The sequence below is a fragment of the Haliotis rubra genome, unplaced genomic scaffold (genome assembly GCF_003918875.1).
Source record: "Haliotis rubra isolate DU_JTF1 unplaced genomic scaffold, ASM391887v1 Scf164, whole genome shotgun sequence".
Classification (NCBI taxonomy): domain Eukaryota; kingdom Metazoa; phylum Mollusca; class Gastropoda; order Lepetellida; family Haliotidae; genus Haliotis; species Haliotis rubra.
The window spans coordinates 524,170-539,326 of NW_025765603.1; the positions used below are offsets into that span (position 1 = coordinate 524,170).

Genomic DNA, 15,157 nt, shown 5'->3' on the forward strand with positions numbered 1-15,157 from the left:
AGAAGTAGACAACTCAACAGAACTTTGTTCAAACTTCTAAAATCCAGTAGTGTTCAGTTTGACTGACTCTATAGGCTTTCTGACATCTTTTGTCTCTAAAATTCCAAATTCTCACAAAAAAGGTAAATGGTCTTTCTATAGCATTATGGTTGAATGCTTTTTTGCAGCAGTTTGAAAAAGATTTTAGACGTCCATTTTTACACATTACACATTAACGTCATCAAGCCACCTTGGTATTTCTTAACAAGGGGCTTGTTGTGTACACAGATGATTGACCTCTCTGGAATGGGGTATAAAATATTATTGCACTTATATAGCACTAATATATGAGGTGGGGAGAGGTGAAATTGGGTTTAATGTCGTGCTTGAGAATATTTCGCTCATATGACGACGTACATGCGTGTGTATGTGTCGGTGTGGCTGCTTGAACGAGCCCAGATTTAAGCTGGTTTTATAGTGCTAGCCCACTGAGATACCATGCTGCAGTGAAGCATGAATGCCCCACTCAGACACATTATACTGACTCCGAGCCTTGTTGTACCCATTAATGCCGAGCACCAGGCAGGTAGCAACAAGTACCATATGTTGACGTCTTTTGGTAGGACGGGGTCGGGGATCGAACCCGCAACCTTCCGCTCTCCAGGCGGACGCTCTAACCACTACACCACTGACTCCAAGCCTTGTTGTACCCATTAATGCCGAGCGCCAGGCAGGTAGCAACAAGTACCATATGTTAACGTCTTTTGGTATGACGTGGTCAGGGATCGAACCCGCGACCTTTCGCTCTCCAGGCGGACGCTCTAGCCACTACACCACGGAAGCAGTTTCACTAATATATGAATTCACGTGTGCAGGTGTGTGGCTGCTTGTCTGGACAAATGTCAGTTTCACAATGCCACTGTGTATGTATACCCCACTCAGACAGAGACAACCACCCCCTGAATTGTCTCCTTAATGCTGAATAGCAGCCAGGGTAAAAACAACTACCATGTATTGAGAAATTCATCCCAGTGAGTGAGTGAGTTAAAATTTAATATTCCACATCACATTACACGGCAATATTTCAGCCATATCGTGACAATCATCCCAGTGCATCAGGGAGAAAATGTTAGTTGTCACAGAAATATTAGCCATAAATGATTGGCTCCCCAGGATCTTCTTCCTCGACAAAGTAAACGATTACCACTGAAATAACAACACCAAAATGAGTATTTTCTCTGTTTATTGTTTTGTCATTCTGCATATGAAAACAAACAACTAGTGTGAACCTCATTAAAAATGCATAACAGATGAGTCGAGCATCAACAACCTCAACGTGAGCGAAGAAAATGAGACTGTACATAATGTTTTGATTTACTGGGTTATTAAACTTGCATATACATCAGCATGGTTGTCATGTCTTGGTTGAACTGCTTGTTTACTTACTTGTAGACACGACTGAACTGACTTGTTATCAAAGCCCCTTGAAAAGGTCTCATGTATTTTTGCCTGCTAGTAAGTAAGTATGGTCATATAGCATGTGCAGTATTCTGGCAATATTATGTTGGTAAACACCAGAAACAGGCTTCACACATATTGTCCATTAGTGAAATGAAACCTTTGAGTTTGTTGTGACTGGCAAACATTCTTGAAAACCAATAAGGACTTCATACAACGGGATGCAAATTTTCATCAGAATGAAACACCGTAACCAAGTGACTTGCTTGTCACATTTTTCACAGTACCAGGTCATCATCAGATCAGGTAGAAGAAACGTTTTCTTTAATAGAGGAAATTAAAGTGCTATCATCTCCATCATATTGGAATCATCAAGGTCACAACTGTGGATTGACTGTTTTTGTATGATACTTCAGTAGCAGCGATTGTGAACAACAGATCCCCAGTTTAGTGAGTGAGTGAGTGTGGTTTTACGCCGCTTTTAGCAATATTCCAGCAATATCACGGCTGAGGACACCAGAAATGGGCTTCACACAATGTACCCATGTGGGGATTCGAACCCGGGTCTTCGGCGTGACGAGCCAACGCTTTAACCACTAGGCTACCCCACCGCCCCTACGGTAACTAGAGGAAGCAACTGGTGCACTTGAATTGTGTATACTGGTACTCACTTTTATTAACTTTATATGAAGCATAGCATGATGGGATCCAAGCAACCAATCACACACATACAGGTACCATGCTCAGAGTGAGTTTAGTTTTACCCCGCTTTTAGCAAGGTTCCAACAATATCACACAGGGGGACACGAGAAATGGGCTTCACACATAGTACCCAGTTGGGGAATCGAACCTGGGTCTTTGGTGTAACGAGCGAACACTAAAATCACTAGGCTACCATACCACCCCTCCCACACTCCGGATGCGCCCATCAAATGTTGAGCAGTATATAAAAAAATAATAAATCTTTGAAGCTTAATTTTATAGCCTGAGGTATCAGAAAACCACAGTACTGAGAAATAGTTACTGCTTCAGTGGGGAGTACTATATTCTCCAAAAGCCTCCAGGATTAGAAAATGGACAGAGGAAGGTGCTTGCAACCATGGGCATGATGAACTAAACCTAGAACCACTCCCCCACCCCATTACCTTGTACATTAATACAGCATATAAACTGAAGGACATCAGATACACATTGTCTTCGTCAGGAGCTGTTACACAACATGTCTTGGGTTATGGGGGGTAATAATGTCCATCCTGTTGCATTGGCTTAGAGCATGTCCCTGAGGCGTGGAGTTCAGCACTATATCAGTGATTATTATTTTTATTAGTTTGTCTTCCAGCAGTTTCATGACTTCGGTTGATAGTAAGAGAGGTGATCATATGATATATTCTTTCAACATATTGACCTAGGCCTAGATTTTCAAAGCTCTCTTAGCGCGAAGATAGTCGTAAGTGCCATACATTAACATTAACTTACGACTATCTTAGCGCTAAGAGAGCTTCGAAAATCTAGGCCCTGAGCACAGTGAATACAAAATCATCTGAGGCTATGAAAGTACATTGATTTGGTGGCAAGATTAAATGCAGACTTGTCACTGTGCAATATCACTCATGTCATGTCACCAAATAGTTTAAAGAAATTAGCTTTGACCCCCAGCTTTTGAGACAGTAACAATTGACAACACATATAGAACGTTCAAAATTCAGTTTACTAGGCCAAAAGATGTTTTACAAGATTGGACTGACTGACTGAGTTTGGTTTTACGCCGCTTTTAGCAATATTCCAGCAACATCACGGCGGGGGACACCAGAAATGGGCTTCACACATTGTACCCATGTGGGGATTCGAACCCAGGTCTTCGGCGTGACGAGCCAACGCTTTAACCACTAGGCTACCCCACCGCCCTACAAGATTGGAGCTCAGGCTTACTTCTAGAATCATGGACTGATATTGTACCAGAGAATAAATTCATTCATGAAAGGAGCAATGAGAGTTTCAATATGTATGACAAAATTAATTCAACACAGAAATTTATTCAGCCCAGGTTGTTGTGAGATTCTCGCTGATTAATTCTGATATTTACAGGGCAAATGTTGCATCACTGACACGCAGTTGTTTAAACATGTAACACTGATCAACAAATAAGGTTTTAATTTAAAATTAGATACAAAAATAGTTTAACAATACCTTTAACCATACTACATTCAGAAAAAAATAGTCAACGAAATTAACTTATGAATTTGTTTCATTTTAAATAACAGGTCACATAAGTTAAATTTACTCCAATAACCACTGATGTTTCAATGCATGACAGTTCATATGAACATGCAACTAAAGGAACACAAGTTCAGATATCAAGAGATGCCAACCCTAATTTAGCCCAATTAATAATCTGGCCGAAAACTGATGCAAAACTTGGCGTTTCTTGGCAAAAATTAGTATTAACATTTCCAAAGAATTTTCATATTTAATAAAAAAATACATAGATATTCTAGGAACTTGTTATTAACATTGTACTCGCATAAATCAGTAGTAAGTATCCACATATGGCTTGTACTGAATAAAATGTAGTTGGAATTTATTGTGTATGGTACTTATGCTATTTGATAATTTAATTTATATTATGTTTTGAAAAATGCGTTTATTTTCACTGCTATCGTAGTCGCGTATTCTGTGTTGTAAAGAATACGATAAAATCGTGTGGGTTGGTATCTCTGGATATCTCTGTGGCCCTGGCTAGATCTACCTCACGTTGCACGAGTATTTATTTATCATTGCAAACACTGTTTATTTCCAGCAAGGTGGCAATATTCTACAGTTCCTGTATCTCAGAATTCTGAGTATCATGCTATCCTCACATTCCAGGGGATGTTATTTTAATGTTATTCAGATTAACATCGTGGTATGTTTAGAAATTGACTATTTGATTTCAATGAGGGAGAGGGGAGGTTGGAATTTTGTTAACAACAGACACAATCATTTGTTATTTGGTCAAACCAAAGAACTACTTGTTGTACATTTTGGATATTCTGAATTGTTTTTTAACTGTTTCATTCCTCCTTCCCCAGAGAAATTCCACCTATGCCTGATTCCTACCCTCCACCTCTTTACCTCATTCGTGTCATAATCCCTAACTCTTCGTGTCGATCCCTACCTACTCCCCAAATTCCCTGCCCTCCACCCTATCTGTACCCTCATTCCCTATCCCTACGCCCCACCCTCCATCCCAATGCCCCATCCATCCCTTTACCCCATTCGCAATCCTAATCCCTGACTCTACCCACGATCCCTACCCACTCCCAAAATGACCCATTCCCTTCCCTCCACCCACTATTCCCCCCCTACCCCACACCCCTCCATCCATATCCATATCCCTCCACCCCATGCCTCATCCCTACCTTCCACCATACCTACACCCCATCTACACTACACTGTAAAATCTGTGACATACTTGATAATGTTACAAGACTAGATTCCCACACATTGTTCCCCAATTTGTCCTCCACACTATGCCTCAGACCTACCCTCTACCCCACCCTTGTCCCTCCACACTGTGCCTCAGGACTCCACTCTCTACCCACCCCTTGTCCTCCACACTATGCCTCAGACCTACCCTCTACCCCACCCTTGTCCTCCACACTATGCCTCAGACCTACCCTCTACTCCCAACCTTGTCCTCCCACACTATGCCTCAGACCACCCTCTACCCCCAACCTTGTCCCTCCACACCATACCACAGACCTACCTCAATTCCCAACTCCTTTGTCCCTCCACACTACATGCCTCCAGACCTACCCACTACCCCACCCTTGTCCTCCACACTCATGCCTCAGACCTACCCTCTACCCCCCTTGTCCTCCCACTATGCCTCCAAACCCTCTACTCCCACCTTGTCCCTCACAGACCTACCCTCTACCCCACTCCTTGTCCTCCACACTATGCCTCCAAGACCTACTCCTCTACCCCCACCCTTGTCCCTCCCACACTATGCCTCAGACCTACCCCTCTACCCCAACCTTGTCCTCCCACACTATGCCTCAGACTCCACCACCCTCTACCCAACCCTTGTCCTCCACACTATGCCTCAGACCTACCCTCTACTCCCACCCTTGTCCTCCACACTATGCCTCAGACCTACCTCTTTGTCCTCCACACTATGCCTCAGACCTACCCTCTACCCCAACCTTGTCCTCCACACTATGCCTCAGACCTACCCTCTACCCCACCCTTGTCCTCCACACCTATGCCCAGTCCTACCCACCATACCTACACCACACTGTAAAGATCTGTGACCTTGATGAAATGTTACAAGACTAGATTCCCACACATTGTTCCCAACCGCATGTCCTCCACACTATGCCTCAGACCTACCCTCTACCCCAACCTTGTGTCCTCCACACTATGCCTCAGACCTACCCTCTACCCCTAACCTTGTCCTCCACACTATGCCTCAGGCCTACCCACCATACCTACACCCCTCTCCACTACACTGTAAAATCTGTGACATACTTGATAATGTTACAAGACTAGATTCCAACACATTGTTCCCAGTTTCACACATGGCACAACTTACACTATCTAGACACATACCTAAAGTGACCAACAGGCTGTTGAGCATGGTTACCCATAAAGATATCCGCCCAGCAATGGAAACTGTTATATTGGGGCATCTTCATGTCTGATGCTATTTGGTCAAGTGCTTCAATGGGTTATTCAGCCTGTTGGAGAAGATCCAACTCTGGAATAAGAGGAAGGCTGATGCAGGTTGGCAGGATTAAGCTGGGTCCACTGTTAATACCATGGCCAATCACAGCCGGTGACACTATCACACAACAGTCGACATTCACACGCAATCACACACTGGCCTCACAAAACACACTGTACAAGATAGTGCGTCCCAGTGTCAAGACCTTGAAGATGATGAAGTGAGCTCGTCCTTGATTAGATGCTCTGGAAGAAAAAACACATTAAATATATTTCTGGTGTGCATGATTTTCAGTTGTAAACAGATGTTCTATAATGCAGCCAGCGTCTATAATCCAGTCAAGCTATGTCAGGGCAACATATCAATAACTGTGTCAGGCTCTGGTCTAACCTGATGGCACAATACAGGTCAGTAATGGACGGATACAATGACACACACAGTCAAGATGTTAACCCTGGCCATCTGATTCTCATTACTGTATTTGGACAAGGGGTTCTTGAAGTGAACCCAACTCCTATCATACCATAGGACACAACTCCATCTCATCATACTGAGATACACAACTCTCATCATACCAAGAGACACAAGTCCCATCATACCATGGGAGACAACTCCCATCATACCAAGAGACACAACTCCCATCATACCAAGGGACACATCTCCCATCATACCATGGGAGACAACTCCCATCATACCAAGGGAGGCAACTCCCATCATACCAAGGGAGGCAACTCCCATCATACCACTCACATCATATCAAGAGACACAACTCCATCTCATCATACCGAGATACACAACTCTCATCATACCGAGAGACACAACTCTCATCATACCAAGGGAGACAACAGAATACTCCCTTCATACCACTCCCATCATACCAACAGACACAACTCCATCTCATCATACCAAGATACACAACTCTCATCCCAGACACAACTCCCATCATACCCAAGGGACACAACTCCCATCATACCAAGGGAGGCAACTCCCATCATACCACTCACATCATATCAAGAGACACAACTCCATCTCATCATACCGAGATACACAACTCTCATCATACCAAGAGACACAAGTCCCATGATACAAAGGGAGACAACTCCCATCATACCAAGGGAGAATACTCCCTTCATACCACTCCCATCATACCAAGAGACACAACTCCATCTCATCATACCGAGATACACAACTCTCATCATACCAAGAGACACAAGTCCCATGATACCAAGGGAGACAACTCCCATCATACCAAGGGAGAATACTCCCTTCATACCACTCCCATCATACCAAGAGACACAACTCCATCTCATCATACCGAGATACACAACTCTCATCATACCAAGAGACACATCTCCCATCATACCATGGGAGACAACTCCCATCATACCAAGGGAGGCAACTCCCATCATACCACTCCCATCATACCAAGAGACACAACTCCATCTCATTATACTGAGATACACAACTCTCATCATACCAAGAGACACAAGTCCCATGTTACCAAGGGAGACAAGTACCATCATACCAAGGGAGGCAACTCACATCATACCAAGGGAGACAACTCCCATCATACCAAGGGAGGCAACTCACATCATACCAAGGGAGGCAACTCACATCATACCAAGGGAGGCAACTCACATCATACCACTCCCATCATACCAAGAGACACAACTCCCATCATACCAAGAGACACAACTACCTCATACCAAGTGACACACCTCTAATCATATGAAGCTACACAATTCCAATAATACTATGGGGATTTAATTCTTTCCATACAAAGGGACATAGCTCCCATCATTCCAAGCAAGATATTGCCCACACAGATATTGCCCACACAGATATTGTGAGATATTGCCCACACAGATATTGTGAGATATTGCCCACGCAGATATTGTGAGATATTGCCCACACAGATATTGCCCACACTTTCATCATGTCATTGGCAACAAAGGGGACAAAATAAACTCTCTCAACACAGAAAGGACACATCCGACTCCAACCAGACAAGCATGAAGTTGATATGGGGAATACTTACTCTGTTGGGGCAGCCTGATTGGTTCTGTGTCTGCGAGAGTGACTTGATGGAACCGGTGTCGGAACTTGTATCTGATAAATAGTGTCTTGGTCTCCCCAATAACCGGGTCATAGAACCCTGGAAGGCCACTCTGTAACAGGTTATCAGTGGTAAGGCACAACACTAAATTAGTCATTTCGTACTTTGGAGGATTCTGCATAGATATTCAGACAGTGTGTTTTGTATGAAAAGTATTTATCTATCTCTACATGTGTATCTATGACATTACATGTTAATTGTAAGACTGAGGCATGAGAGAACAGGATCCCAAAAGAACAATGGCCAATGGGAAATATTACATTTTGATGGCCACCAATTCAAAGAAGCCTACCTTCGTTGTGTTCTCTGGGAGGATAAGTTTTGACTCCTTGACCAGCGCCTGGAGCGGAATGCTGACATCTAAACACTCTTTGTCTATCAACTCTCTGGAAACAGACACAGTCAGTGAGTGGGTGAGGCTTGTGACAGATACAGTCAGTGAGTGGGAGGGGCTTGTGACAGATACAGTCAGTGAGTGGGAGGGGCTTGTGACAGATACAGTCAGTGAGTGGGTGAGGCTTGTCACAGATACAGTCAGTGAGTGGGAGGGGCTTGTGACAGACACAGTCAGTGAGTGGGAGGGGCTTGTGACAGATACAGTCAGTGAGTGGGAGGGGCTTGTGACATATACAGTCAGTGAGTGGGAGAGACTTGTGACAGATACAGTCAGTGAGTAGGAGAGACTTGTGACAGATACAGTCAGTCAGTGGGAGGGGCTTGTGACAGATACAGTCAGTCAGTGGGTGAGACTTGTGACAGATACAGTCAGTCAGTGGGTGAGACTTGTGACAGATACAGTCAGTGAGTGGGAGGGGCTTGTGACAGTCAGTCAGTGAGTAGGAGAGACTTGTGACAGATACAGTCAGTGAGTGGGAGGGGCTTGTGACAGATACAGTCAGTGAGTGGGAGGGGCTTGTGACAGATACAGTCAGTGAGTGGGAGGGCTTGTGACAGATACAGTCAGTGAGTGGGGGGCTTGTGACAGATACAGTCAGTGAGTAGATACAGTCAGGGAGGGGCTTGTGACAGATACAGTCAGTGAGTGGGAGGGGCTTGTGACAGATACAGTCAGTGAGTGGGAGGGGCTTGTGACAGATACAGTCAGTGAGTGGGAGGGGCTTGTGACAGATACAGTCAGTGAGTGGGAGGGGCTTGTGACAGATACAGTCAGTGAGTGGGAGGGGCTTTTGAGTGGGTGGGATACAGTCAGTGAGTGGGTGAGGGTGACAGATACAGTCAGTGAGTGGGAGGGAGCTTGTGACAGACAGACAGTCAGTGAGTGGGAGGGACTTTGACAGATACGGTCAGTGAGTGGGAGGGGGCTTGTGACAGATACAGTCAGTGAGTGGGAGGGCTTGTGACAGATCACACAGTGGGTAGGAGGGCTTGTGACAGAGATACAGTTAGTCAGTGAGTGGGAGGGGAGCTGTGACGAACAGTCAGTGAGTGGGAAGGGCTTGTGACAGAATACAGTCAGTGAGTGGGAGGGGCTTGTGACGAACAGTCAGTGAGAGTGGGGGAGGGGCTTGTGACAGATACAGTCAGTGTGAGTGGGAGGGGCTTGTGACAGATACAGTCAGTGAGTGGGTGAGACTTGTGACAGATACAGTCAGTGAGTGGGTGAGACTTGTGACAGGATACAGTCAGTGGGTGAGACTTGTGACAGATACAGTCAGTGAGTGGGAGGGGGTTATGACAGATCAGTCAGTGAGTGGGAGGGGGCTTATGACTGGAATCACAGTCGGTGGTGGGAGGGGCTTGTGACAGATACAGTCAGTGAGTGGGAGGGACTTGTGACAGATACAGTCAGTGAGTGGGGAGGGCTTGCTGACAGATACAGTCAGTGAGGAGGGGGGCTTGTGACAGATACAGTCAGTGAGGTAGGGGGGCTTGTGACAGAATACAGTCAGTGGGTAGAGGACATGTAGCAGTTGAGTCAGTGAGTGGGAGGGCTTGTGACAGATACAGTCAGTGAGTGGGAGGGCTTGTGACAGATACAGTCGGTGAGTGGGAGGAGGGATTGTGACAGATACAGTCAGTGAGTGGGAGGGGCTTGTGACAGAATACAGTCAGTGAGTGGGAGGGCGCTTACACAGACGGTCAGTGAAGTGGGAGGGCTTTTGACAGACAGTGAGTGGGGAGGGCTTGTGACAGACGGTCAGTGAGGTCGGGGAGGACTTTGACAGATACAGTCAGTCAGTGGGTGGGGCTTGTGACAGATACAGTCAGTGAGTGGGGAGGGCTTGTGACGGAGATAGTACGGTGGGTGAGGAAGGCAGCGGTTAGTCGGTGAGTGGGGAGGGGCTTTGACAGACAGTCAGTGAGTGGGAGAGGGCTTGTGACAGATACAGTCAGTGAGTGGGAGGGGCTTGTGACGGTGACAGTCGGTGAGTGGGGAGAAAGGGCTTTGTGACAGATACAGTCAGTGAGTGGGAGGGGCTTTTGACAGACAGTCAGTGAGTGGGAGAGGGCTGTGACAGATACAGTCAGTCAGTGAGTGGGAGAGACTTGTGACAGATACAGTCAGTAAAGTGGGTGAGGCTTGTGACAGTCAGTCAGTCAGAGGGGGGGCTTGTGACAGATACAGTCAGTGAGTGGGAGGGACTTGTGACAGATACAGTCAGTCAGTGAGTAGGAGAGACTTGTGACAGATACAGATCAGTGAGTGGGAGGGGCTTGTGACAGATACAGTCAGTGGGTGGGAGGGGAAGACGACAGACAGTCAGTGAGTGGGAGGGGCTTGTGACAGATACAGTCAGTGAGTGGGAGGGCTTGTGACAGAATACAGTCAGTCGGTGAGTGGGAGGGTCTTCATGACAGATACAGTCAGTGAAGTGGGGTGGAGATGCTTGTGGTAGGAAGATACAGTAAGTCAGTAGTGGAGGAGGCTGTGTGATGACGGTCAGTGAAGTGGGAGAGCTTGTGACAGATACAGTCGAAGTGAGTGGGAGGGCTTGTGACGAATAGATACGGTCAGTCAGTGAAGGAGGACAGACAGACAGATGAAGAAGTCAGTGAAGTGGGAGGGGCTTGTAACAGATACAGTCAGTGAGTGGGAGGGGCTTGTGACAGGTACAGTCAGTGAGTGGGAGGGCTTGTGACAGATACAGTCGGTCGGGTGGGAGGGAACTTGTGACAGATACAGTCGGTGAGTGCAGGAGGGTGCTGTGACGGGATACGGTCGGTCAGTGGGGAGGCTTGTGACGAGATACAGTCGGTGAGTGGGAGGGCGTGACAGACGGTCGGTGTGAGTGGGGAGGGCTTGTGACGAATACAGTCAAGTGAGTGGGAGGGACTTGTGACAGATACGGTCGGTGAGTGGGAGGGCTTGTGACAGATACGGTCAGTGAGTCAGTGGGGAGGGCTTGTGACGGATACGGTCGGTGGGTGAGGGCTTGTGGCGGTTGAGTCGGTGAGTGGGGAGGGGCGTGACGGACGGTCGGTGAGTGGGGAAGGGCTTGACGAGATACGGTCGGTGAGTGGGAGGATTGTGACAGATACGGTCGGTGGTGGAGGGGCTTTGTGACAGATACGGTCGGTGAGTGGGAGGGGCTTGTGACGGAATACGGTCGGTGAGTGGGAGGGTCTTGTGACAGATACAGTCAGTGTGGTGGGGAGGGCTTCGTGACGGATACAGTCAGTGGTGCGAGGGCTTGGGACGGACGATCAGTGAATGGGTGGGAGGGCGGTAGATACGGTCAGTGAGTGGGAGGGTCTTTGTGACAGATACAGTCGGTGAGTGGGGAGGGCTTGTGACAGATACAGTCAGTGAGTGGGAGGGCTTGTGACAGAGAACAGTCGAGGTGAGTGGGAGGGGCTTGTGACAGATACAGTCAGTGAGTGGGAGGGCTTTATGACGGTGATACAGTCGAAGTGAGTGGGAGGGCTTGTGACAGATACAGTCAGGTGAGTGGGAGATACTTGCATAGATACAGTGAGTGGGAGAGGCGTGGTAGCGGATACGGTCGGTCGGTGGGTGGGCCAGGACAGTGACAGGATAGCGCTGCACAGATACAGCGTCAGTGGGTAGAGGCGACGGTACAGTCAGTGTGAGTGGGGAGGGCTTGTAGACAGATACAGTAGGTGAGTGGGAGAGGCTTTGTGACAGATACAGTCGAGTCCGGTGAGTGGGAGACTTGTGACAGATACAGTCAGTGAGTGGGAGGGCTTGTGAGGCAGATACGGTCGGTGGGTGGGGAGGGAACTGACAGAACAGTCAGTGAGGTGGGAGGGCTGTGACGAGATACAGTCGGTGAGTGGGAGGGCTTGTGACAGAATACAGTCAGTGAGTGGGGAGGGTCTTGTGACAGATACAGTCAGTGAGTGGGAGGGGCTTGTGACAGATACAGTCGGTGAGTGGGTGGGACTTTGTGACGAGACAGTCGGTGGGTGGGAAGGGCTGGTGACAGATTACAGTCAGTCGAGTGGGGAGGGTTTGTGACGGAGGTCAGTCAGTGAGGGAGGGGCTTGTGACAGATACAGTCAGTCAGCGGCGGCTGAGGCTTGTGACGGGGAGAATCCGCAGTCAGTGAGTGGGAGAGGCTTGCGAGCAGATACAGTCAGTGAGTGGGAGAAGCTTGTGAGCAGATAGAAGTAAAGAGTGAGTGGGGAGGGGCTTGTGACAGATACAGTCAGTCAGTGGGTGAGGGGCTGTGACAGTCAGTCAGTGAGTGGGAGGGCTTGTGACAGATACAGTCAGTGAGTGGGAGAGCTTGTGACAGATACGGTAAGAGTGAGGTGGGAGGGCTTGTGACAGATACAGTCAGTCAGTGAGTGGGAGACTTGCTTGGCAGACAAGATACAGTCAGTGGAGGTGGGAGGGCTTTGCGGCGGAGTCCTGGGAGTCAGTGGGGTGAGGAGGCTTGTGGTGAGAGGCAGATACGTGAGAGTGGGAGGGGATTGTGACCCAGATACAGTCAGTCAGTGAGTAGGAGAGACTTGCTTGACAGATACAGTGGAAGTGAGGTGGGAGGGCTTGCAGGCAGAGATACAGTCAGTCAGTGGGAGGGATGTGAGGCAGGAATACAGTCCAGTGAGTGGGGAGGGCTTGTGACAGTCCAGTGAGTGAAGGTGGGAGGGAGGCTTGTGACTTGAATACAGTCAGTGGAGTGGGAGGGAAGCTGTGACAGATACAGTGAGAGTGAGTGGGGAGGGATTGCTTGACAGATACAGTCAGCCCAGTCCAGTGAGTGGGGAGAGACTTGTGAGCGGGGCTTGAGTCAGTGAGAGTGGGAGGGCCTGTGACAGATGTTGGTCCAGTCAGTGGGGTGAGGGCTTGTGACAGTCAGTCAGTGAGAGTGGGAGGGCTTGTGACAGATACAGTCAGTGAGTGGGAGAGGATTGCTGACGGAATACAGTCCAGTCCAGTGAGTAGGAGAGCACTTGCAGGAGCCACGATCCCAGCTCAGTGAGTGGGGGAGGGGGCTTGTGAGGCAGATACAGTCAGTCAGTGGGAGGGGATTGTGACAGATACAGTCAGTGAGAGTGGGAGGAGGGCTTGTGACTGAGACCACAGTCAGAGAGTGGGTGGGAGGGGGCTTTTGACGAACAGTCAGTGAGTGGGAGGAGCTTGCTTGTGGTAAGATACAGTCAGTCAGTGGGAGGAGCTTGTAACTTGGGCTACAGTCAGTGAGTGGGAGGGAATGCTTTGGTGACGAGATACAGTCAGTGAGAGTGGGAGGGGCTTGTGACAGATAGGGAGTCGAGAGTGAGTGGGAGGGCTTTTGACAGACAGTCAGTGAGTGGGAGGGGCTTGTGACAGTCAGTCAGTGAGTAGGGAGAGACTTGTGACGAGATACAGTCAGTGAGTGCAGGAGGGAGCATGACAGATACAGTCAGTGAGAGTGGGAGGGACTTGCTTGAACAGATTACAGTCAGTGAGAGTGGGAGGGCATGACAGACCACAGTCGAGGAGAGTGAGTGAGGGGGCTGACAGGTACAGTCAGTGGGTGAGGAGCTTGCTGCAGTTAATGAGTCAGTGAGTGCTGGAGGGGAGCTGTGACAGGTACAGTCGAGTGAGGTGGGAAGGAGCTTGTGGCAAGATACAGTCAGTGAGTGGGAGGGATTGTGACAGGAATACAGTCAGTGAGTGGGAGGGGGCTTGTGACCTTGGGCCACAGTCAGTGAGTGGGAGGAGCTTGTGAGCAGATACAGTCAGTGAGTGGGAGGGAGCTTGACAGACACTTGAGAGTGAGTGGGAGGGGCTTGTGACGAAGACAGTCAGTGAGAGTGGGAGGGACTTTGACTTGGAATACAGTCCAGTGAGTGAGGAGGAGCTTGTGACAGGAATACAGTCAGTGAGTGGGGAGGGAGCTTGCTTGACAGATTACAGTGGGTGAGGCTTGCTTGACTGAGTCAGTGAGGTGGAGAGGGCTTGTGACAGACAGTCAGTGAGAGTGGGAAAGGGCTTGTGACTGACAGATACAGTCGAGAGGTGAGTGGGAGGGAGGCTTGCTTGAACAGGCAGTCAGTGAGTGGGAGGAGCTTGTATGACAGATACAGTCAGTGAGTGGGAGGGCTTGTGACAGATACAGAAGTCCAGTCAGTAGGTGAGACTTGTGACAGAATACAGTGATCCAGTCAGTGGAGTGAGACTTGCTGACATGAAGATAGTCAGTAGAGTGAGACTTGCTTGAGGCAGGAATACAGTCGAGTGAGTGGGAGGAGCTTGTGACAGTCCAGTCAGAGTGAGTGCAGGAGGAGCTTGTGACAGATACAGTCCCAGTGAGAGTGGGAGGGCTTGTGACAGGAATACACACAGTCAGTGAGTGGGAGGAACTGTGACAGATACAGTCCCGGTAGGTGGGGAGGGCTTGTGACAGGCCACAGTCCAGTGAGGTGGGGGAAACTTGTGACAGACCACAGTCAGTGAGACTTGTGACAAGATACAGTCAGTGGGT

The 15,157-nt window shown here is 48.3% G+C and overlaps 1 protein-coding gene across 1 annotated transcript in view; it reads right to left on the reverse strand.

Moving 5' to 3' along the window:
- Positions 1-5,831: 5,831 nt before the first annotated feature.
- Positions 5,832-15,157, reverse strand: part of LOC124271869 (dnaJ homolog subfamily C member 11-like) — a 29,682-nt gene continuing 20,356 nt past the window's right edge. The window contains exons 15-17 of the mRNA XM_046707025.1: positions 8,551-8,644; positions 8,181-8,310; positions 5,832-6,387 (exon numbers count right to left, since the gene is read on the reverse strand). Coding sequence (XP_046562981.1) covers positions 6,341-6,387; positions 8,181-8,310; positions 8,551-8,644 — 271 coding nt within the window. The 3' untranslated portion in view covers positions 5,832-6,340. The remainder of the gene's footprint in view (positions 6,388-8,180; positions 8,311-8,550; positions 8,645-15,157) is intronic.